Source organism: Protopterus annectens, chromosome 10.part0 (assembly GCF_019279795.1).
Source record: "Protopterus annectens isolate FY-2018-M chromosome 10.part0, PAN1.0, whole genome shotgun sequence".
Lineage (NCBI taxonomy): Eukaryota > Metazoa > Chordata > Ceratodontiformes > Protopteridae > Protopterus > Protopterus annectens.
The window spans coordinates 372,405,775-372,432,076 of NC_056744.1; the positions used below are offsets into that span (position 1 = coordinate 372,405,775).

General features: G+C 44.7%; 1 protein-coding gene across 3 annotated transcripts in view; it reads left to right on the forward strand.

Annotated features, from left to right (window-relative positions):
• The window catches only part of SMG7 (SMG7 nonsense mediated mRNA decay factor), a 988,399-nt gene that overhangs the window by 329,278 nt on the left and 632,819 nt on the right, over window positions 1-26,302 (forward strand). For all 3 annotated transcript variants that reach the window (XM_044085293.1, XM_044085292.1, XM_044085294.1), the window contains exon 11: window positions 416-483. In XM_044085293.1, the coding sequence (XP_043941228.1) occupies window positions 416-483 (68 nt within the window). The remainder of the gene's footprint in view (window positions 1-415; window positions 484-26,302) is intronic.

The following is a 26,302-nucleotide window of genomic DNA, read 5'->3' on the forward strand; positions in this document are numbered from 1 at the left end:
GGTCATGATGGGGGCACTGATAACCATTTCAGAAGAATATTGCATGTGTCTGTGTAGTCCGGCAGTAATGATTTTACTATTCAAACTTGTACAGTTGCGGTGAGTTTACTTGCATGACTATGGCTGCTGCATTAGTAGTAGTAGTACTTTCCTTTTAAAGACCGCACCTGCTGATAACATTGTCACATCTGACCAGGAGTAACTGCAGGACACTTTACTGTAGACTAGTTATCCTGAGTCAGGAGGTCCTTGCAATGCTGTAATAGTTAATTGTCTGTAAGCACATTAATGCATGTGGTCATTAAGGGCTGCACATTTTCATATAAGTTGTATGTCCTGTAGTTAGAGTATTAGTGTGCAGTCACTCTGTCTGCAGTGCAGATATAAACATGTCCTCCTTTGTCTTCTCTTTTAGTGTGTGGCCTTGGCTGGTTTCACTTCTGAATGGCTTCCAGCTCCACGATGATTTATCCAGTAGTAACCGTAAGTGAAGAGATTTCTAATATTCATACCACTCCTCTCATATTTTGAAGTGGAGTGCAAAGGCTAAAAGTATTGCTTTTAAGATGTTTACTATAGTCATTTGTGAACTTGATGAAATAAGAGCATTTGTATTAATCTGCAGTTTTGAAGGAGTCTGCAGCTGAAATTCCTAGAATTGCTGAATGACATTAACCCTAAGTGTTTTAGCAACAAAGTTACACATTTTTGAGGAACATTACAAAATCATGCAGCAGGAACAGGTACACTTGAGAAAAGTATGCTCATAAGGTGATTATAATTCATAGAAACATTTTCAGACAGGGTTGTGTTTGAAGCATTTAGTACTAAGATATTAATAATTATAGACATTTAATCATTCATTGTGAGGTGCCTTGCTGCAGTGTAGCTCAGTAAATATGAGGTTATGCAGCCTGACTGCCAGAGCCTTTGGATGTCATTGTGCAGGGATGTCTGCCCCCTACCGCAGAGATAAGTAAAGTGCTCAGTATAAAGGGGTGGAGTGTTTGCTCCAGTTTCAGTTTTTTGTTTTTTTTTTTGGCCTTGCAGAGTATTATAATGAGTAACTTTATGCAAAGCCCAGCCAATTCTCAGAGAAGATAAATATACATTCCCTTTTGGGAGATCCCCCCATTCCAAGATAGAGCAGTTTGAAGGATGGTTCCTTCCCCATGAGTGAAGCTTCTCAGAGTAGCCTACCAGAGGAGCAATCACCTAGTCACTTCTGCAGTGCGGACGAGTGATTTTTCCCTTACCCGATGAGGACAGCTGAACAGCTGCAGAGGATGTGCCAACCTCCTAGTCTTTAGTGACTTCCTGAGGAGTAGCACCAGAGGAACCATGATAGTGGCAGTTGGACTGTGGAACAACAGATGGCCACAGCAGACTAACTCAGTAGGTGGCTGAGGTAAAGTGAAGCTGGAATCGAGGCCAAAGCCTCCCTGAACATTTTTTTCTTGTCACAAAAGGTGTCTGATGAGCAGTTAGTGGGGTTTTGAAGAGTCTGTTTTGCCTCCCAACAGTAAAGTTAAATCTTGAGGTAACATTTTTAGTGACAGCTACCAAATGTACTGTGCCAGTTCTTCACTACACATTTTGGCAGAAAAGCCAACACTTTTCCTCTATATAAAAAAAAAAAAAAAAAAAAAATGTTAAATTGTAAGGGAATCCCCACAGGGATTTTGATAAGTGCCTTGTTGGATCCCTGAAGAATCTGCCTTACCTCCTCTACAGAAAAGTTAAGGTCTGAGGTAATGCTTTTTAATGACAACCACCAAACACACTAGACCCAGTCCCTAACAAATTAACACTTCCTCACAAAAAATGATAAATAAGGGATTTTGGCCTGTCTGCCTGTCAAAAAGGTGTCAAACAAATGGAGAACAGAGTTTAGGAGTGTCTGTTAAACGATTTGACAGGAAAAATAAGTTCTGAGGTAAACATTTTTAATGACGACCCCAAAACCACAAGTCCTAGGCCCTTAGCCACAAATGTTGACCTGAAAGTGAAACTTTTTTTCTTACAAAAATCTATTTGAAAGACCTTTCCGACAGGGGAACTGTGAGCAAAATGTCAGATTTGAAGTTCTAGCCTTTAGCAAATATTTCTGACAGAAACGTGTCTTGTAAAAATTGAAGTGGAAGGTATTCCGCAACGGGGTACTTATCTGCCCAGCCTTGGTGAAGAACTAACCAACCATTGGTCACTTTAAACCCACAGGGAGGAGTGCACTTTGGCCAGAAAATTCTGAGGTTATTGCACCCTAGCCACTGATTTTATACTCCTGTCTTAGCTGCATAGTGGCTAGGCTGCATGGAAGGTACCCTAAAAATTAGCTGTCCGGCTGGTTGGATCCTTTGCAAGACATTCCATATAGCTTAGGCTACTGCAACAGTAATCTAATGATGAACATCTATCTGCATTGGACCTTCCTTGATGGACCATTGATTAATACTCCCAAGTCAAAATTCTGCATTTTTTTGTCAGCATGTCTCCTATGTTTGTAGATGTCCATGTGTCCAGCAAATGTAGTTGAAGCGCACAGGATGTGTAGGCTTCCTTGTCCACAGAGCCTGACTGTTCTTTATTCTTGCATCTACAGTTCAGTTTTTGATCCTTGCTGTTAGTAAAGTTATGTTTTACTGCGTAAGCATCATAAGTGTCTTGTCAAGTTATCGGCCAAGGCCTGCTCTGGCAGTTACCTGTGCATTATCGGCCAAGGCCTGCTCTGGCAGTTACCTGTGCATTATCGGCCAAGGCCTGCTCTGGCAGTTACCTGTAGTACTAATTCAGGAAAGAGCATGACATAACCTGCCTCGTGCCAAAGAGGGAAAAAACTTGGCGGGCCCACTTCACAGATATGTAGACATTGAGAGAGCTACTAACATGGAGTCATGCAGGAGAGGTCTACTTGCAGCCCCAGGCATATGTTGGGGCAAATTAAGAAGGGCAGTCGCTCAAAAGCTAGGGCTAGTCTTGAACTTCTTTAATGAAAGTTTAGTCTCCAGCACACTATACCCCTAAACTTGTCCAGCAGTATACTTACCCTGAGCTGACACACAAGGGTGCATCTTGCAGATGTTCCAAATATTCACTGCTGCAATAAACTTTTTTTCTTACTTTTACCTGTAGAAAAACCTGACAGCTTGTCCAGCTTGCAGAGCTCTGTCCCATACCCCTCCAGGCTGGGCATACTCCCAGCTACCCAAGTCAGGACACCAGTAGTTAAGAGGGATGATGGCTGACATTATCTTTATTTTGTGTGTGTGTGTGTGTGTGTGTGTGTGTGTGTGTGTGTGTGTGTGTGTGTGTGTGTGTGTGTGTGTGTGTGTGTGTGTGTTTTTCATAAGTCTGTATTAGTTTTTGTTAGGACTAGATTTCTGATTGTGAGAAAGAAAAAGCTAACAATTATGTTAATTGCAGGAAGCAAACCCCACCATTTCATAGTAAGTTTTTATTCTTGGATCCAGAGCATGACAGGGTTGCTTGTCATTATTCTAGTTTGTCCTAAGAGGACTATGAAACAGAGGGCTAGTTATCTTTGGGACCACTAAGCACTGAAGAGGAGGGTACATACCTGATCTTGGACTGCCATGGCATCAGCCAACTGCAGCACTGACCTCCTACTTAAAAGCAGAAAGCATTCAAGAGTAACTTAAAGGAGAAAGCACATAAAGATGCCATCAGCCAACTGTCCGAGATGGAAGACCTCTCTAAGACTAAGGGTACTGATGTCAGTGAAGCAGTTTCGCAGCCCCTTAATCCAACATCTGTTACCAAGGATGCCTTTGGCATGTCATCTCTACAGTCTACCATGCTTTAAGATAATGGCATGTCCTCACAGGTGGAATCTACCCTGCAGTAGGTTGATCCAGAAGCCTGTCTCTGGGCCTTGAGATTCAGTGCCCAAGTTGTAATTAATGAAGGGGTAGGTGTGATGCCTTACACAAGGATATCATCAGTGATCGCATTGAGTTCTCTGATGCCTTCCCATGAACTGAGTCATTCAGGGGCTTTCCCATTTCCAAACGTAGGGCCTAACAGTCCAAAACTAAACAGATGTCTTCCAGCTTGCCTCAGTCTGGCCTGTGTTGACTCTCTGCCCTGTCTACTTCCCAGGCTTCTTGCCAGGATCTCTTCAGGTTGGCCTAAAATTGGGGGGGGGGGGGATTTTTTCAACTCTTGAGTATAGCCTCTCCCTGACTAACCCTCAATGTACGGGGTCCTATTTCTAAAGAGAGCTAAAGGGTGACCCCCTTTAAAAAAAAAAAAAGAAAAAAAGATTGAGGTACCTCCTGACTCTGATGCAGATTAATTGTTTTTTGTGGAAGAAATGTCTCCCCCGCCCCTTTCTCATTATAAGTTTGATTCTGAGTACACCCAGTACTCTGTTTTGCCCTCATTTGCATCATTTGAGGATGTCCTCCTTCAAATGAAGGAAGCCTTCAAATGGGAAGCTGAAGAACTTTCCCAGGTCCATATTAAGTACTGGGCCTGCTGGAGCCTAAGCCATTAGACGTAAGTTATGGAAGTAATGGAAGATTCATTTGCTAGTGTATCCTTTGAAGCAAATGTCCAGCTCCCCGCTCCTTGGAAACCAGACAAGTTTGAGGCCCATGACTGCTGTAAGTACCTGTATAAAAATCCTTTGGCTGATCCAGGTGTGGTGTCCGTGGATTCCATTAAGGGAACTACTGCAGCTCCAGCCAGGAATCATCATCCCAGTGAGATGGGAAGTGACTATTTTTAGAAGAAAGCGTTAAAATTCTGGACATCCATCTCTTCAATACAAGTCTTGAAACGGCCACTAACCTCAACACATTTTTCATTGATTGTATAGCTAAATTATCCTCCACTTTCCCCAATCCATCCATCAATACTAACCCCTCACCCTGCACCCCAAACCCTGTCTCTCACCCCCTCCTCCACTGCTATTCTCACTTAAACCTGTCTCCACCTATACTATAAAAAGACTACTGCAAAAGCTAAAACCATGCCGCAATGCCCCTGACAACCTTCCAGCAAATTTTCTTCAAATATCAGCCGAATCTATAGCCTATCCCATATCCATCCTCATTAATAGATCCATTCAGGAATCCTATGTACCAACCATCTGGCGTTATGCATACATAATTCCTCTCCACAAAGGTGGTAAGAACACAGACACTACCAACTTCAGACCCATAGCTATACTCTCTCCTCTCTCTAAAATTCTAGAGAAAGCCATCCACTCCCAGCTCATGCCCTACCTAATCCAGCACAAACTCCTTTCTCCCACCCAGCACGGCTTCCGCCCAGGCCACAGCACCATGACAGCCCTCATTTCCTTCCACGAAACAGTCAACCTAGCATGTGAGAACGGCAGATACGTATCTTCTCTTTTTCTTGACCTCTCAAAGGCATTCAACACTATTTCCCATTCCCTCCTCCTGTCCCAGCTCTCTCACTTGCATCTATCTCCCTCAACCCTAGACTGGTTCTCCAGCTACCTTTCCACGCACCAGCAAGCTGTACAATGGAAAGAACCAACCTCCCCTTTCTTACCTACACCCACAGGAGTTCCCCAAGGATCAGTACTTGGCCCTCTGCTCTTCAACTTATTCATTAACAACTTTCACCTCTCCCTCCCTGAAGCCTCAGTCATCCAATACGCAGATGGCTCCACTATCATCTGCTCAGCCTCCTGCCCCTCCAAACTTCTACTTAATACCCAAACAGCCTTCTCCAAAATTGAATCATGGATGCAATCGCATCACTTGGCCCTAAATGCCAACAAAACAAAGCTAATGATATTTACTCCCACTAAAACTTCCCAGTTCCACAAAGTCCAATTTTCCATCAAAAGCCACAATAACACCCCTCTTGAAATCGTTCCTAGTACCAAACTACTTGGCATTACCATCAATGAAAGCCAAAAATTCGACTCCCACATCCTCTCAGCAATCAAAAAAACCCACCAGAAAATTGGCCTCCTCTACAGACACAGCTACTGCCTTACTCCATCTTCCCGTCATACTCTTGCATCTGCCTTCCTTCTCCCCTCTCTCTTGTACGGTGCTCCCCTATTCTCCAACCTACAACTCGGACTCCGTGCTAAACTTGAGGCCTGTTGCAACAAAATCTGCAAATTTGCAACCAATTCTAAGAACTCTTCCCATCACTGTCACTCCCTACACACCCTAAACTGGCTTAGAACTCCACAACCACCTAAAGGACCTACAACTTCATATAGTATCACAACCTGTGTGTTAAATAACACTAGAAATCCATCCTTGTTTGCTGTTCTTCTATACTCTATCTATTGATCTCTAGTGTTTTTCTTTCTTAGGTTTTTGTGAGACATTAGTATCTCTTATCATAAATTACTAGGTGTATCTAATTTTGTAATATGTTATAAAGACTTGTACTACATTTCTAATACAAATGTATTAGTCTTATTCATATATTCTTAGATACATTTTTCCTTTTTCCTACTGAAATATAAAATATATAATCTTAGGCTTGTACTATAATTGTTAAAACTTTTTATGTACCAAATTATACTGTTGTTGTCCTTGTCTTGACCTTTTATGTTGTTGTAATTTGTGGAGCTTTTCTCCCCGGGCCTCCACTGAAAATGGACATATATCCAGCTGGACTAGCCCGGTCAACAAATGTAAAATAAATAAAATAAATAAACTTACAACAGCCCACAAACTCATCTTTAAACCAGCAGAATGCCCCTCTCTTGCTAAATCTCGAACACCCTACACACCTACCCGTACCCAGAGATCCACAGGCCAAAACCTCCTGCATGTACACAAACCCATCCACCCAACTGGTAAACTACTATTATCACACACTGTAGCCAAACTATGGAACAATCTCCCCACACCACTACGTAATATACCTAACCACAACAATTTCAAATCCATGCTTTTCTCCCATCTCTCCTCCAAATGGGAATGTCCTTCACATGCTCCCACCTAAAACTCCCACACTACTAACTCCACACCTAAATCATCATTTCTTTGCCTACTTTAACTTAATTCAGAGATCTTGCTCAGAACACCTTTTCATAAATTTTTTGCATGCATGCCTCTGGCCTACCTTACTCATATTCTCAAACTTTTATTGTTTGTTTTTCTTTTCCATTGTACCCATAATATTGTTTTCCTCTGTAATATTGTTAATTTGTCTCTATTCGTATGTATTTGTATGTCTGTTTGGTACTTTTCCCCTCGGGTCTCCACTGAAAAAGGGTAATTCTTACCCAGCTGGACCAGCCCAGTTAACAAATGCAGATAAATAAATAAATCTCTGACACTGGCCTTTCATACCACTCAACCTCTGACTGCTAGAAATCCAGACAAAGCCAAAAATAATGGGGTGGAACAAAAGAACATGTGTTAAATATTGTTCTTGTAAAGTTAGAAATTTGCTAGAATTTTGTGTTCGTGTGCATTTTCTGAAATATATGAAGTTTGAGTCTTAAATGTGTCATTTACTGAGTTGCCTTTTTCATCCATTCCTCAAACATTGGGTTTCATATTTGACTTTGTATCCAAATTCAACTATTTCCAAAGACTTGGATCTGTAGCTCAAGCTCATTCCCTTAACCACAATCTTCCTTTGTAGTCCAAATTACTTTAGATCTTGTTTGCCGCTTTATCAAATGGATGTGGTCTATGTTGCTTGGTTGTTTGGGATGCTCTTTGAATAAAAGTTATTTTCATAATATTTTATGATTACACTTTTTCTTGTTCATCCTTCCCTTTGTACTTCTTTACATTCTGTCACACACACATATATATACATATGTATAAAAATCTATTCTAGTCTTATCTTTTGACATGGGTCTTTTCTGTACTCCCAGTAATTCCATTTTTTCCCTCCTACTCCTACCTGTATATAAGTAACTTCTTACCATTTTTGGTAATTAGATCCTTTTTACCTTCGTTGGTAATCTCAATCCCTTAATTTTCCTGCTCTTCCTTTTTTTTCTTTTTCTGGTTAACAGCTACGTCAGCAAAACCGACTGGATTTAAAAAAATGTACTTCCTGTGGGCACAAGATCCCCCATTCTGATGCCCACAAGGAATATGTATATTGCTTGGGTTCTGCCCATTTGGACACAGAGTGTGAAATATGTGCAGGGTTTCAACCAATGTGCCCTGGCTGAATGTCATAACAAGTTGGTCCTAAAGGGTCTTTTACTATCCACTTCAACTTCTGCTGGAGCTGCCTTTCTAAAAAGCCTCCTGAGAATGCTGAGGGGGATTTGTCAATCGAGAAAAGAGGGTAGGAAAAGATCCCTGATCACTCTCTCTGCGGTTTCATGTTCAGCTCCAGACAAGTAAATGTCTAGACAATCTGATCCAGCAAGGTCAAAGTCTAAATCTCTGGCTCACCGCTCCTCCACCTTCACTCTGGAGCTGATTTCTTCTGGCGTCCATTCACCCTTCCTTTAGGAGACTCTGAGAAGAACTTCCAGGCCACCATCTACCTAGTCTCTCAGGTAGTCTGAGAGCCTAACAGAAGCTGATGTGGACAGAATGATGGTTTCTCTGGGTACAGAACGGGTTTGTTATATTGCCCGTCTCCAATCGGATCCATGAGCAGCCGTCAGCCCTACACAGTTGTTGACTCCTACTCTGATCTAAATTTGGTTTTAGAGTCATCAGACCCAAGAATCCCAAGCCTGTCTATGTCTGATATGAAGACTTGGCCGCCTTAATCTCCAACATTTCTGATGCAGTTGGGGCCAGAGGGATCTCGGCGCAAACTCATCAGTACAAGGTCTGGGGTTTAGGGTTGACTCCGATGCTCCCAGAGCATCAGTTCTGGACACCTCAGCTCCAGCTTCTACCTCGAGACAGTCAGGGTGATGCCCTGAGCCATTCTGGGCAGTTGTCTTTGGCTTCTGTCAGGGCATCCCTTGCTTCTCCTATTTCTTTTGCCTTGGAGGTAGTAGAGAGAGCTTTCTCTGACTTTGTGGATAAACATACTTGCCCCCCCCCCCCCTTGGGTCAACCTCTTCCACAACTGTCTGCTGTGGTCTCTGAGCCCATACTTCCTGTCAGATTGGGGGAGCTGGCCTGTACAAGCCTTAAGACAGTCCTCATTCAGGACTCAGCTCACACTTCGAGTCCTCTTTGGAGCATCCCACTGGGGAGTCTCTCAGAAGTGTACGTGCAAGAGGAGGCACAAAGATTCCCTACAGGAATCCCTGACTGAAGACACTGATTTCAATGAAGGGTGACAGACCCCCCAGGTCACCCCTTGAGGGATGTCTCCTTTGGTGAAATACTCAAGCTTTTGGGGCAGAAAGGTGTTTGGTCTTCTCCACCTTCCCAAGAGGAGTCAGTGTTTGAGGCTTTTGGACCTGGCTTAGCTACATCCTGGGTTGGCCCACTGGTGGACAAGATGGTAGACCTCACCTCCCACCAGGCATGGAAAGACACGGATGTCATGGAGCCAATTCCTAAAACATCTGACAGGTACCTGGTTGCACCCAAGAATCAGATGCACTGGACCAAGGGTTCCCCCGTAGATGCTATGTTCATTGCAGCGGCCACAAAGAAAGAACTTGTTGAGAAAAATTTTACTGTCCAGCCCCCAGTGGAAGAGTCCAGGGCATTGGACAAGTTTGGGAAGCACATATATGCTTCAGCGATCTCAGGTCACTGAAATATTTGGTACGTGTCACAAGATTTCAGAGGGACTTCGTCAGAGTTTACCAGTGCTTTCTGGGTTCATGCCTGTGGAGGATAAGACCATTTCTTCACAACTGGCCACGCTACAGTACCTATCGAATGCCTCTGAGAGACTCGTTTTCCATGCCTCAGAAGGTGCTTCAAGAGCTGTAGGTTCAGGAACAGCTGTGAGATGCAGATCTGGATGTGCTGGTGTGACTTTGTAGAGCCTTTCAAGTCATCGTTCATCAATGCTCCCTTTGATGGATCTACTTTATTTAACCCCAAATTTAAAGAAACCCTGTCAAGGAGTGAACAAGATGGGAAGACCTTTATCTGCTGTAGGGATCCATTTTTCTACACCACAAAGAACCTTTTCCCAGAATCAGGGAAAATGCAGTTCCAGAAGTCACAAGGTTCTTCCTTGGACACCTGTGGGTCAGTCCATCCCTGCTCCAATAATAGATGCACCCATGTAACAGGGGAGACCTGCAAAATCAGAATTTTAGAGGTCTCTTCTTTGAGAAACCCTAACAGCATTCCTGAGAGGTTGTCGGACTGCTGTGGAGGCAGTCAGGGGGCACTTCCCCTGTATGTACAGATCTGGACAGCCGTCACCAAAGATGTTTAGGTGCAGAGGATTATTTTCAGAAGGTTACATACCCTTTTCCCTACAGCCCACCAGTCATTCAAAACTTCCCAATGTTCCACCCAGTCAGAGAAAAGCAGCAGCCGTAGAAATACAAAAACTGTTGGAAGTGTCATCCAGATGGTTGCCCCAAGCCAACAAGGATTCGGAACTTTCTAGATGTTCTTCGTGCTTTACTGTTGCAGTCATCACCTGTGGGTTATCCCTGCTGTGGTAGCACTTGGCCAGCTCAAATACCAGCGTCACTGTTTTTGTGTCGGCTGCTGTCGCTTGTGACGTCAGGTCGTCAGTGCTGTAAAGCAAGGCAGCCGATGCCATTACATCAGTCTTTCTTGCCGTGGAGCCCATAACAGAAGCAGTTCGTAAGTGTGCGGGTCGGTCGCTACCAAAGTTCGAATTACAGCTGAAAACATCCTAAGCTAAGTACCCCATTGAGGATCCTTTTTTTCTTGCACTAACCGAAGTTAACCTTTGTCTCACCTGTGGAAAGCAGATCCCACACAGACTTCCATTCATACTGCGTCACTTGTTTAGACCCAGACCACAACATCCCCCATTGCCGGTTCTGTCCCCTCTTTTGTCGTAGAGCTCTTATTGTAGACTGTTATTTTCATCTTTCGTCTTCGCATTCCGAAATGGCATCCATCAGCCAGCAATCTGTAGAAATTCTAAAAAATGTAAAGATAGAGACAGACCACACAAGGCTAAGACTTCTGACGACGCTGCTGGTAAGCAGGTCGTCAGTTCTCTGGAATTCAGTGAGGCGCTTTCGCAGCCCCTGATGCCCAATACATTATCTATGCAGGCCTCTTCTGAGACCCTTTCAGAGTCCGGTGTGCCGCAGAATTCTTAGTCTTCTGAGCATTTGCTTGTCTCTGCCTCGGTTGTGTCCAGAGCCGCAGCGCAGGCACTGGGTTCTGAGGAAGCCTTTCGCACTACCAATTCTAGACAAAAAAACGACGTCTTCTCTTCCGACTACTGTTTGTCAAACTGATGGATACTCTTAGGCCTAGAAGCCAGGCCACTCTTAGAAAATCTACCTCTAGTCACCATCTTACTCCTACTCCACCACCCCAGGCCCAAATGCTTAAGATGGCAGATGATCTCATCTCCCTTATCAGGGGGTAGTCAGGCCACAACTTCGAAAAGGAAAAGGCACCCTTCTCCTGAAATAATGACAGAGCAGGATTCTGAGGAATCTGATTACTCAGATTTTCAAGAATAGCCTCTTACTGCTTATGAAGATTCAGATGCAGAGGAATCCATTCCTTCTGCCTCCCCACCAGAAGACCTCTCCTTTGGGGAAACCCTTCACGCCCTCAGGGAGCATTTCCACTGGGAATCTCAGGACTTCCCTCAGTCTAAGAAAAGACTGAGAGTTTCTAGACCTGCCCCAGCACAGACCCCTGGCCATCCCTCCTATCTTAGAAGTGGGGGATGATGTTTTCCATGAATCCAGCTTGGCCCCTGACGCCCACCCACCTGCTCCCAGTAAACCTGACTGGTATTAGAGTACTGGATTCTCACAAATACCTGTACAGAAATTCTGCTTCAGACCTGGAGGTCATTACAAAGGGACCTAAAGGAGCTAAGGCTAGTTCTGCAAAGAATCCTATTCCTTCTGACAAGGAATCCAGATATCTGGACAGATGGGGTAAAAAAGTATGCACCTGTGCAACCATAGTTATCAGAGCACTCAACTGTCAGTTCCATATGTTGAAATATCAGCAACACACTTTGGAACTATTAAAGCAAAGGATTTCTACCTTTCCTGATTGTGCCAGTTCGAAAGTTAGTACATTTACTGCACTCTACTTGTCAAGTGGCCAAAGACTCCTTGCACTGTGGATATGACTCACTAGAAGCCTCAAGCAGGGCAGCAATGTCAGAATCTGTCATTAGGAGACACATGCATGGTTGAAGGAAAAACCTCTCCCTGTCAAGTCTAAATTAATTGATGCACCCTTGGATAAGGACCGCTTGTTTGGAGTAAAAACAGAAGAGGTGCTTAAAAAGATGGAAGACGAAGCAAAATCTATGCAAACAGTAAAATATTCCTTTTAGGTTCAACCTCCTAGCTTCAGCAGGAATTTCCCCTCCAAGCACTGGTCCTTTCCTGCACCTAGCAGACAGGGGCAGGGTAAGCCCGGTAGGGACTAGACCACCTAGGCCCTATCCCAGGGACAACAGAGAACCAAACAGTGCATCACCTCTGCCTCAAAGGCAGGGGAGTTCTAAGCCATCCTTCTATGGCAAAAACTCTCAATGACTCCCTCTCCCCCCTCTCTGCCCTCCTTTCACCCACCAAAAGCTAGGAGGATGGCTCTACCTCTGGAAAGAAAATTGACTTTCTGTAACAAAAGACCAATGGGTCTTAATATAATTTTTCAGGGATGCAAATTCTCTTTCAACAAACTCCCAATTCCAAGAGGGTACCCAGACTTGCCACCAAATCAGTGAGCAGAGGCATTGAAACAAGTCCAAACTCTCATATCCCAGGGGCAGTAGAACCTGTTCCAGCAAAAAAAAAAAAAAAAAAAAAACACAGGCAAAGACTTTTACTCCAGACTATTCCCTCTTTCGTAGAAAAGAGGGCACTTGGCACCCCATCCTGGATCTATCCATTCTGAACACCTCACCGGTGGTACCCATATTCAAAATGATAACTTTGCAGCAGCCGCTGCCTATGCTGACAAAAAAATGCCTGGTTAGTGACCCTAGACATAAAAGATGCCTACCTCCACATCCCCATAAGGGAATCCTGCAGGAAATTCCTGCGCTTCAGAACAGGCTTACAACATTCTGCACTACCCTTTGGCTTATCTACTGCTCCCAGGATATTCATCAAATGCTTTGCCCCGACCATAGCATTTTGCAGACAGATAAATATTCAGATTTACCCTTATCTGGACGACTTCGTCATTTAGGCAGAGTCCAAAGAAAAGCTGCTGCAGGGCCACCTCTTTGTAAAAACACTCCTAGCATCCTTTGGGTTCACCATCAACGAACATAAATCACAGCAAACACCCTCCAGGAGGATCATTTTCTTCGGAGGACTGCTGGACACAGCATCCCAAGTGGCCTTCCTATCCCCAGAAAAGCAGCGCTTCCTGCATTTCTACTTCACCCAACTGGCTTCCAGAAGTCACCTCACAGAGAGGAAGTTCCTGCAAGCCTTTGGGTAGATGGCATCTTGCATCCTTCTAATTCCTCTGGCCAGGCTTCACATGAGAAAATTTCAGTGGTATCTAAAGAACCTTTGGTGTCAGCACACTCAGCCTCTAGAGACCTCTCCTCAGTATAGGGGCCGAGTTTCTCTGGTGGGCATGGGCCTGTGCCAAGAACAATGGTCTTCCCTTCATCCTCTGCCCTACTGGGCAGGCCATCACCACCGATGCCTCAAACATTGCTTGGGGCACTCACCTAGTAGGCAGATGCTCCAAAGGCCTTTGGGATGCCCAGCACCTTCCCTTGAACATCAACTAGAAGAAAATGATGGCAGTACAAAAGGCTCTGATATCCTACAAGCCCCATCTCAGACCAGGAGTTCTCCTTATCAAAGCAGACAACACCACTGTAAGGTGGTTCATCAACAAGCAGGGAGGGACCCAATCTTACCCTCTGTGCAGGCTAGCCATGAACCTCTGGCTGACTGCCTCCTCCATGGGGGACTACACCTAATAGCCCAGTACCTACCAGCGATAATTCCCTGGCAGACCACTTAAGCAGAAGCTTACTGGACCCCCCACGAATGGCAGCTCCACCGAAAAATCTTTTTGCAAGTCACTCGGTGCTGCAGCGGTTAGCGTTGCTGCCTCGCAGCAAGAGGTTCTCCGGTTCGATTCTCAGCTGGGGTGTCTTCTGTGCAGAGTCTGCATATCCTCCCTGTGGTCACGTGGGTTTCCTCTGGGTACTCCGGTTTCCTCCCACATCCCAAAGACATGCAGTAGGTGAATTGGGCACTCTAAATTGGCCCTAGGTGTGAGTGTGTGTGTGTGCCTTCTGTGGAAGGTTGGGTGCCGGGCTGGCACCTCGACACCGTAAAACTCCACTGCCTATCATGAGCGGTCTGATGATCCGCTGTGGCGACCCCTAACCGGGAAAAGCCGAAAGAAGAATAAGAAGACTCAGGAGTGGGGAACTCTGGAGGTCGATCTCTCTGCTTCGTATCTTAACCACCAGTTAAAAAAATTCTGTACCAGGGAGAATCACCGCCTAGTGTGGAAATTGGATGCCTTGACCTTCTCCTAGAAATCCCTCTTTGTGTACGCATTCCCTCTTCTGCTTCTTATTCCCAAGGTACTGATCAAGATAAGGGAGGGGAGAGACCAAAGGCCATCCACATTGATTCAGATTGCCCCAGGCAACATTGGTACCCCTTAATGCACAGCCTCACATCACAGCCTCCCAGGCAGCTTCCCCTGATCTCAGACCTCTTGGCTCAGGTGGGGGGGGGGGATGCTGCACCCAGACTTGCAGACTCTCAAAACTGTCCACATGGCTTATACTCTAAAAACAAACAAGGGACTCCTGTTAGCAAACAGGTCCTAGAAATTATCACAGAGGCCAGAAGGCCCAGCACCAGAAAATCTTACACAGGGAAATGTAAAATATTCTGCTCCTGGAGCCAGTCCAGAGGGGGCAGTTGCTCTCAACTTTCCATCCCGCATATCCTGGAATGTCTAGCAGAGTTACTCAATAGTGGCCTCTCCTTCTCTTCAATTAAGATCCACACCTCAGGCATTTCAGCTCATTATTATACAGAACCGCCCCTGTTCTCACATCCTTTGATTAAACAATTCCTCAGAGGGGCTTCTAATATCAGACTTGCGAGAAGGCCACCCACACCAGCCTGGGACCTAAGTTATGTCTTGCCACGTTTCGAACCTGCTGCTTCAGCAGAACTGAAATACCTCTCCTGGAAGACTGCTTTCCTACTAGCTATCACCTCAGCCAGAAGGGTTTCAGAATTTCAGGCATTGATGGCCATTGAGCTCTTCATCATTTTCCATGCAGACAGGGTCTCCCTGAGAACTTAATCCCTCCTTTATGCCCAAGGTGGTATAGACCGACTAAACAAGAAAGGAGGTGGTATAGCTATAATATTTAAACAGCATCTAAACATCCAGATTCTAAACTCATCAGCTCCCTAAATTGCCAGTGAAGAAATAATATATACCAACCTGAAAATAAACCAAAATAAAACCATCAACATAATAGGATGCTACTTCCCACTTGGCCAAACTATCTCTCCACTAGAAAACCTCCTCAGCTGGACTACCCACCATCTCCTTCAAGAGACCATAATTTTAGGTGACTTCAATACTGATTGGCAATCCTGTTGTGGCAACCATCCAACCCAGTATCTAAACCTTCATGGCTTCACCCAGCTAGTCCAGTCACCAACCAGAATAAATAAAAACTCAAACAAGCAGACTACCCTGGATTGGATACTAGTCAGCAAGATTCCCCAATCCTATATAGCAGGCTGCCTATCAGATAGCCTCAGTGATCATTCCCCAGCATTCCTACTCCAAAAACACCTATACCAAGTTAAACCTGTCATCTACTGTCAAATACATAAAAAAAAACTACACTTTAACCCAATCACATTCATCTCATCCTTCAAAGAATGCAACTGGCACCTTCTAAATTACCTCAGCCTAGATGACGCACTCCAATTTTTCAGTACTATCTTCCTAAGCATCCTAAATAACCATGCCCCCATAAGACTTACCAGAACCAAAGCCCAACCCTCCCCATGGCTACAGAAAACCACTAGGTCAAAAAAGAAATACCGAGATGAAGCCTGGGAACACTGGCGCAAAACTAAAACCTGCTCAGCTAGACAGACATTCCTAGAACTACGCAATAGAGTCAAAAAGCTAATAAAGGAGGACAAAATCCAATACTACCAGTCTGCCCTCAACTCCTCCCAACACAACCCCAAACAATTCTGGTCCTCCATAAACTCCATCCTCCACCCAGGTAAAATCAATACCCCTACACCTAACATTCTTCCCTCCTCAGAAAATATTGCTACCTCATTCAACACACACTTCACACAAACCTTATTATCACTAGCTAGACAACACAACCCCCCTCCCCTACACCCCACACCTTTGCCCAGTAATCCCCCAGACATCACAACCCCTCCCTACACCCCACACCTTCACCCAGTAATCCCCACACTCTTCTCATTTTCTCCCATTCTAGACAACACAACCCCCTCCCTACACCCCACACCTTCACCCAGTAATCCCCCCACACTGTTCTCATTTTCTCCCATTCTAGACAACACAACCCCCCTCCCCTACACCCCACACCTTCACCCAGTAATCCCCCCCACACTCTTCTCATTTTCTCCCATTCCTACCTCCAACATAAGAAAACTCTTAACTAAACTTAAACCCACAAAATTAGCAGCTGACAACCTCCCAAGTGAATTCCTACAGATTGCAGCTGACGCCCTAGCCTACCCAGTATTCATCTTGATTAACCGATCTCTGTCAGAATGCTACATCCCTACACTATGGAAAATATCACACATCATTCCCCTTCACAAAGGCGGCCCCTCCACAAATCTAACCAACTACTGCCCCATATCAATTCTATCTCCACTCTCCAAAATACTAGAGCGATGCATTCACTCTCAAATCTCAGACTTCCTCCTTACTAACAACCTCCTTTCTAATACTCAACATGGTTTCCTACCAAACCATAGCACCACCACCACTGCCTTGCTCTCTTTTACTAACATTATCCTTCACCGTTAAAATAATGACCATCTCTCTTCTTCTACTTTCCTGGACCTGTCTAAAGCATTTGACATGGTCCCACACAAACAACTCCTCTCTGTACTCAACCTATCCTTTTCTCAATCAGTCACCAACTGGTTTCAAAGTTACCTGTCTTACCGCCAGCAATCTGTTGTATGGCAAAATGACATATCTCCCCAACTACCTGTCTCTGTTGGTGTTCCCAAGGAATCCATCCTTGGACCCCTACTCTTCTCTATTTTCACAAATAATCCAGCCTCTGCCACCAAACATGGCACACTCCTACAATATGCAGATGACTCAGCCATCATCTGCTCAGCCCAGTCCCTACCCGAACTGTAAAAGGTCACACAGGATGCCTTTTCCTCTGTTGAAACTTGGCTATCCAAAGCCCAGTTAATACTCACCCCAAACAAAACTAAACTCCTCATCTTCAAACCCACCAAACATACTCAAAACAACTCTGACTTTAACATCACAGCAAAAGACACCACTATCCACCCAAACAGATCACACCAAATTGCTAGGAGTCGAAATAGACAACAATCTCAAATTTGACATTCACATATCCATGACCATAAACAAAGTCCACCAAAAACTAGGAGCCTTATACAGAAATAAGCAACTCCTCACCAAAGCAGCTAGGATTTCAGTTGCAAATTCGCACCTTATCTCCACCCTACTTTATGCCTCTACAATATATACCTTCCTAAGGCAATGCAATCTAAATAAACTCGAGACCTGCTACAACAAAATCGCCAAATTTGCCACCGGGGCATCCTACCACAGTCACCACTGTCTTTCGCTTATTGGACTAGGCTGGCTAGAACTCCCTCACCTCCTTCAATGGTATCAACTCGCACTCGCCCACAAACTGGTTAACCATCCTCTAAAGGTCCCATCCCTCCAGTATCTAATCCAACCCTATCTCACCACCAGACCACTACGATCCAGTAACAAAAATCAATTACAGGTTATTAGAGCCAGTAACACTGCTGGAGAGAGCACTATTCTCCAGCGCTATAGCCAAATTATGGAACACCCTCCCCCCCACAATAACCTCTCTACCATCATGCACTCACTTCAAAGCTTTACTTAAAGCGCACCTAAAAACATGCTGGCTATGCCCTTGTAACTCTCCCCTCTAACTTCTCCCACTCCATCTACCCTCTACCTCTCTTCCACCCCACAAACTACCTTTGATTACAGCAAGCTCTGATACTTCCATGCCTATCTACTTATTATATGGCAGTAACTTCTTATTGTAACAATTGTCAATATCTGGATAGAAAAGATGTTAGTTAATATTACATGAGGGTACTACAGTGGACGCTTGCAGTGTAGTGGTCTGTCAGAAGGCATCCTTTCTCTGCTCCAATTTGTATTACAAGAGTCTGCAAAGAACACATCCCACCTGGTGGATCACCACAAGAGAAGTTGGTCAGGGCCACTCTCTTGTGTTTCCACCACCCACAGCCATGGTGACTGCGGACGCCTCCCAACAGGCAGTGGGTGGCATTACTTGGGAAGGATGGTCCAAGGCACTTGGTCACAGTTGGAGGCCAATCTCCACATCAGTGTCCTGGAAATGAGCAGTCCTATCAGCATTGCAGGCATTTAAAGATGCTCTTCCTTTGGGAATGATTACATTCAGGCAGACCATGCCTGTTTTCTGGTACATCAACAAACAGGGGGGAACCAAGTCCTACCGTGTTTGTCGAGAAGCAGTGAGACTTCGTTAGAGGGCTGTTTATCTTGGCTGCTTTCTTCTGGCCATTATATCCTGATGGGGATGTCCAACATTTTAGCAGACAAATTGAGCAGGTTCATCTTACTCCTTCATGAGTGATCTCAATCCCATGGTGGTGGAAATGATTTTCTGTCATTGCGGCCAATCATGCAGCAACCTCTTTGCTTCCTGTCTCAACTGCAATTGCTGCAGGTAGTTTGCCTTAATCCCACTAGAAGAGGAGTCACCAAGAGACTCTAGTCCATGATTGGCCCCCAGGCTCCTGTACACTTTTCCTCCTACTCCACTAATCCCAACATTTCTCCAGAAAGTGTGTTACCAGAAGTGCAGTGTAATCCTCATTGCTTCTTTCTGGCATTGACAATTATGGTTCCCCTTTCTTTGGCCTCATCACATGCACCATCCTTGGGTGTTGGATCCAAACCAGATCTTCTGTCTCACCCATCAGGAGTAACTCACTTAGACATTCAGATCCACAAATAGACTACATGTTTTCTCCACTTCCAGTGATGGTTAGACAGTCCAGATTTTCATCTGCAGTCAGACACATCCTCCTATCCTCTCAGAAGGATTCTGCAAGAAATGTGTACAGAAGTAAATGGAAAAGAGTCTCCCATCAGGCTATCCAGAGACAAGTAGATCCTTTTTTAGTACCCATTTCAACTAGTCTAGATTTTCTTGCTCCGTATTTAACAGTGGTGCTAGTTATTCTTCCATAAATATTCAACTTGCTGATGTCTCCAATTTTCATGTAGGACATAACCAGACCTCTTTGGCCTCATTTAGATTATGTAAAGCCTTTCTTAAAAGAAACTTTTTACTCTGACCCCATTTAAGGACGCAACTCCACCCTGGGATCTAAATATACTTCTCCAAGCCCTGACTTGACACCTATTTGAACTAGCTGCCAAGGCAGGCTTGAACTTTGTCTTGTGATTGCAAACAGAAAAATAGTTTTCCATTGGTCAGGCAATTATCAGAACTCCAGACTCTCTCATCTAAGCCACTATATCTAATTTTTCACAAGGGCAGGCTGTCTATCAGCACTAATTCTTTGTACCCAAGATGGCTTCAGAAATGGCTGTTAATCATAGGTTGGTACTAGGCTATTGGCCCTAGGGCCTATACAAGCCTAGCCATAACAATTTCAATCAGTCCATCAACTTTCCTGTTTTTTTTTTCCAAACTTTTCCAGTAAAGGAGAATACATGCGGCACCTTTTAGATTTGCATAGGCATCTTTGTTTCTATATCAAGAGAACAAAAGATTCAGAAAGTCTGACCAACTGCTTATTTCCCTTTCCAAAGCAAAGCTGGGTAAATCTGTTTCAAAGGAATTACACATGGATTACCAGCACATGGGGCTTAAGTGACAGATGACTTCTTTGCAACCTGGATAGGTCTATTTCTGTGTACATTTCTTCTAGTATCATTGAACCTCACGGTATTGAAGATGTTGGACAAGCTAAAAGTGCTATCTTCTTTCGGGCCTATTGAGTGAGCAGATGGGTTTAACTAAAGAAATTATTTTTTGAGCTGGGATACAAGAGCTGATTTGGCTAGACATAGTAAGCCCTTGTTAAGTTTAAATGTTCATCGTGTTTCACTGTTGCAGTCATTACAATTGGGTTACCCTGCTGGCAGGCTATCCGCAGTCAGCCTGAATTCCAAAGTCCTGGTCCGGCGTCTGTTGCTGTCGCCTCCTCCCTGACATCAGTGCGCCAGGGGTATAAAAGATGCAGCCGACACCATTTTCTTCAGTCTTTCTTGCCGAGTGGTGCCTGAAGCAAAAGCAGTTCACAAGTGCCAGTCGGCCGACTCCTGAGATTTTCAAGTTCGAATTTCAGATCCAAAGTCTTCATTAAAGCTAAGTACCCCATTGGGGAAACTTTTTTTTCTTGCTCCAGACCGATGTCAGAAAAAGTTAATTGTATTTCTTGTGGGAAGCAAATACCCCATAAGGATTCTCATTATTACTGTATTCCTTGCCTAGGCCCTGACCACAACGTTGCTAGTTGTCAGTTTTGTGCTAGATTTAACCAACGCACTATTAAGCGTCGGTACGATTTTGAATTTCATTATTTTGGCAGAAGATTTAATTATATAATGCCGTCGGAACAGCCGACTACTGGAGTTTATAAAAAGCGCAAAGAAAAAGAAAAGAACTGTGAAAGTAGCGGATTCCAAATCCGACACCAGACCAGTGACAAGTGGAGTACCACAGGGTTCAGTCCTGGGTCCTCTCCTGTTTTGTATCTACTTCTCTGAAGTGCAGGCCAGCACAGAAGGTCTTTGGCTAACAAAGTTCGCAGATGACTGCAAACTAGGAGCCATAATCGAAACTCCTAACTATGTGGACAAACTACAAAAGGGCCTCACTGAGACAGATACCTGGTGTCAAAGCCATGGCCTGAAGCTCAATGCCAAAAAGTGTATTGTCATCCCCTTTGGTAAAAACTCTGTACCCATGAACTACCACATAGCTGGTAGTCTACTTAATGCCGAAAATGTGATGAGACCTTGGGACACAGGTGGACAGTAGTCTCTCCTTTGATAATCACATCACCACAGTGGTCAGGAAATCCTTCTACATGGCTCATCTCATCACAAAAGGATTCTCATCCAGAAAGAAAGAGGTCATTGTTCCCCTCTACTCATCACTCATTAGACCCATTATAGAGTACAACGCCCCTTTTGGTATGTACCTCACAAGACATCTACAACAACTGGAAAGACCACAGAAATACCTCACAAAGACGATTACTGGCCTCAAACAGATGCCCTATGCAGACAGTCTCAAAAAGCTACAGCTTTACTCCATCGCATATCGCCTACTCAGGGGCGATCTCTGCCTAACATGCAAAGCTATGTCAAACCCAGAGCTGTTGGACATGCTCCACTTAAAGAAATCCCAATCCCTCCCAGCTACACGCTCTAGGTACCTTAATCTTGTCACCACAATAAACAGAACATGCTGGAGGGATAGATTCCTGTCCCAGAGACTTCCCATACTCTGGAACAGACTACCTATCTATGTCAAACAGAGCTCCTTATTAGCACTCTTCAAGAAAAATCTTGATGATTGGATGGGAAATGGGAAATTCACCCCGGGGTGGCGAAAGCCAGGGTACATTTTTTGGCTAGGCTCGTATGGGCCCTAGGGCCAATAGCCTAGTACCTACCTATGAACAGGTATCCGAGGTCCAAAACCGACGAGGCTTCTGCTAGGCCAGTCGCCGGTTCTCAGTGAGGCGCTTTCGCAGCCCTTGACGCCCGCTACCTCAGAGCTACAGGCCGCTTCCGACTCCCACGTGGAGCCAACTAGGCCACTGGAAACTCAAGGTATTGGACCCTGGGAAACCATTCCCTCAGATGGGTCCGGAGTCGCTGAGCAGGCATCTGCTTCTGAGGGTGTTTTCAGGCCTACACCGTTATATGTGAAAACGATTTCGGCTTCAAAGGCAAAGACTAAAGCACCTCTAAAGACAAAGAAACATGTACAACATTCCCCTGGACAGGCCTCCATGCCTAAAAAACAGATGCTTAAAACGGCTGAAGACCTAATTACTTTGATCAGGGGTTCCCATCCCCCTCCTGATAAGAGGCCTAGGCAAGAGCCAGAATATGAATCTTCAGATCAGGTTTCCATTTCCTCTGATTCCTCTTCTGAACAGGAATACTCTCTTCCTCCCTATGAGGATTCTGATGCTGAAGAATCTATCCCTACAGCTTCTCCTCCTGAGGATTATTCTTTTGGGGATACCCCGCATACTATGAGAGAGCACTTCCACTGGGAGAGCCAAAATTACTCAATCTAAGAAAAGGCTCAGAGACTTCCTTTTACTACCTCAGCACAGGCCCCTTGCTATTTCTCCTGTTTTAGACATTGTAGATGTATTTTCAGAGTCCGGTCTAACTCCTGACTCTTTACCACCAGCTCCTGTTAAGCCAGACAGATACTACAGGGTTCTTGAATCACATACATTTCTTTATAAAAACCCTGCTGCTGCTTCCACTGCAAAAAACCCTATCTCCTCTGATAGGGATTCAAGAGCCCTGGACAGATGGGGGAAAAAGATTTACACTTCTGCTACCTTGGCTGTAAGAGCTTTAAATGGTCAGTTTTCATATGCTTAAATATCAGCAATATCTCATGTCACTGCTTAAACAGAAAATGTTGATAAATTCTGAATGTACAGAAAACAAAGAAATGCAGGATTTATTCCATGCAGCTGAACAAGTGGGAAAGCATACTTTGCAATGTGGTTTTGATTCTCTGGAGGCCTCCTGCAGGGCCGCTGTTACGGGTTCTGCCATTAGGAGGCATGCCTGGTTAAAGGAACAGAATCTGTCTGATCATGTTAAAGCAAAATTATTAGATGCTCCTTTACAGCATGATACCTTGTTTGGTGTTAAAGCAGAAGAGGTGCTGAAGAAAATGGAGGATAAAGCTAAATCTATGTAAACAGTCAAGGATTTCTTACAGGTACAGCCTCCCAGATTTAGCAGGAACTGGCCTACAAAGAATTGGTCCTTTCCAGTGTCATACAGGCCACAAAGAGGCAGATACAGACGCCCCAGAGACAGATCACAGCCCCAAGGCTCATACAGGTCAAAACAATGGGGCGCTTCTACCTCCAAAAGCGGAGAAGAAAAATCACAGCCATACAGGAAACAGTCTCAATGACTTTCCCCTGCCAGCACCAAGCACTTATATTCTGGCAGCTCCTTTAGGAGGAAGACTAGCACTTTTTTCACAAAATTGGCACATGATCACGCAGGACAAATGGGTCTTGAACATAGTGTCACAAGGCTACAGGTTCCACTTTCACACCTTGCCAAGGGCAAACGGTATGCCAGACCTGCCACACAATCAATGGGCAGAGGCACGAAAACAAGTTTCATCCCTCATGGACATGGGGGCCATTCAGCAAGTACCACAGCAAGAGCAGGGACTAGGATTTTACTCAAGACTGTTCTTGGTGTCCAGAAAGGACAAAGTCTGGAGACCAATACTGGACCTGTCTTTTCTAAACACATTTCTGGATATTCCAAACTTCAAAATGTTGACTCTGCAGCAGCTTCTGCCCATGCTGGGCAAGAAGGCTTGGCTTGTGACTTTAGACCTAAAAGAGGCATACCTGCATGCCCCAATCAGACAATCATGCAGAAGATACCTCAGATTCATAGCTGGCTCAATGTACTACCAATTCTCTGCACTGCCCTTTTGGCTTATCTATTGCGCCCAGGGTCTTCACAAAATACGTGGCACCAGTAATTGCATTTTGCAGACAAAGTGGAATACAAATATATCCTTACTTGGATGACTGTCTTATTCAAGCAGAGAACAAGGACATATTCTACTACAGCATTTGGCGTTTGTAAAAAGATTACTAACATGCCTAGTGTACACAGTAAACGAAAAGAAATCAAAACTAGTACCCTCTCAAGAGATAATATTCCTGGGTACAAGCTTAAATACAACTGCCCAGATGGCTTATCTCATGCCAGACAAACAAAGACAACTGACTACTCATTTCAAAATGTTGGCACCAAAGACCCAGATGTTCTTCATCTCACATTGCTGCAGTCCTTACATATGGGTAGTCCGCTGTCCTCGGTCGGCCCGAATACCAAAGTATTAGGCTGACGTCGGTCAAGGCGCTTAAAACTGACATCAGGACATCAGGGTACAAAAGCGCATGACCGACGTCATTTCCTCAGTCTTTTTTGCCGCATGGTCCGATGCAGAAGCAGCGTTGCAAGTGCCGTTCGGCGTTCTGAAATTTTTCGAATTCGGAGTTTCAGACCGAATCCAAGTTGGCTAAGTACCCCGTTGGGGATTATTTTGGTTTTTTCTTGGCTCAGTGTTTTACGGATGTCAGAAAAAGTGAATAACTGTATTTCTTGTGGGAAACAGATACCGCATAGGGATTATCATTCTTTGTGTATTCCTTGTTTGGGGCCTGAGCACGTCGTTGTTGGGTGTCGCTTTTGTGCTAGGTTCAATAAACGCACTATTAAGCGAAGGTTGGATTGTGCTAGGCTGGTCTTTGGGAAGCGGTGCAATTATAATATGCCGTCGGATTCTCCGGCGCCCGCTTCTGCGAAGAAGCGCAAAGACAAAACAGTTAAACCCAGGCAAGATGAGTCGTCCGTTCCAGGCGCCGGTTCTTTAGAGGCTTCAGTGGAACCGGTGGTTCCGACGGAGACTTCTCTGGAGTCTCAGGGGGAGACTTTGATTTTGCAGGAGGTGGTCTCTCAGGAGGCAGGTCAGGCTGAAGGGGCTTCCCAAGTTGCTGTGCTCCCCTCCCTTCCTAGGGTGGTTAGGCCTTCTCCTTCTGTTTCCAAGGCTTCTCCCAGAGGCAGGCCAGTTTCAGCTTCTGTTGGTGTCACTCCTAGTTCAGCAGGGTCTGTGCCTAAGAAGCACATGCTTAAAATGGCAGAAGATTTAATTACTCTTAGAGGTTCTATGCCCCCTCCTGATAAGAGGCCTAGGGTGGAGCCAGAGTTGGGAAGTTTTGAGCAGGCTTCGGATATTTCTGAGTCTTCAGCTGAAGACTTGCAGGAGTATTCTCCTTATTCTGATTCTGATGCAGATGATTCCACTCCTTCTGCTTCTCCTCCAGAGGATTTTTCTTTTTCAGAGACACTTCATTCTATGAGGGAACATTTTAAGTGGGAAGGTCAGGACTTCTCTGATTCTAGGAAAAGGCTTAGGAGTTTTGCTGTTACCCCAGCATAGGCCCTTGGCTATACCCCTGTTCTGGATGTTGTGGAAGATGTGTTTGCAGAGGCTTCACTTAATCCTGATTCTCTGCCTCCTGCTCCTGTTAAACCGGATAGGTATTACAGGGTGCCTGAGGCTCATAAATATCTTTATAAGAGTCCTAGGGCGGACCCAGAAACTATTAGTCAGGGACCTAAGGGTGTCAAGGCCTCTGTTGTAAAAAATTCGGTTCCTCTAGATAAAGAAGCCAGAGCTTTGGATAGATGGGGAAAGAAGGTCTATACATCTTCTACCTTAGCTATGAGGGCTTTGAATTGCCAGTTTCATATGTTGAAATATCAAAACTTTCTTCTTTCTCAATTGAAGTCTAAGGTGGATGCTCTGGCGGAAGGCATTGAGTGTAAAGAGTTGCAAGATTTGGTGCATGTCTCTGAACAAGTGGGTAAGCATTCATTACAGTGTGGTTTTGATGCTGTGCAGGCCTCGTCTAGGGTGGCTGCTACTGGCTCAGTTCTTCAGGCACGCCTGGTTAAAGGATCAGAATTTATCTGACCATGTTAAGACTAGGATTTTGGATGCTCCTTTGCAGTCTGATGTGTTGTTTGGTTCACCTGTGGAATCAGTCTTGAAGAAAATGGAAGACAAGGCTAAGTCTATGCAGGCTGTTAAGGATTTTTTGCAAGTTCAGCCTCCGAAGTTTAGTAGGAATTGGCCTGCTAAG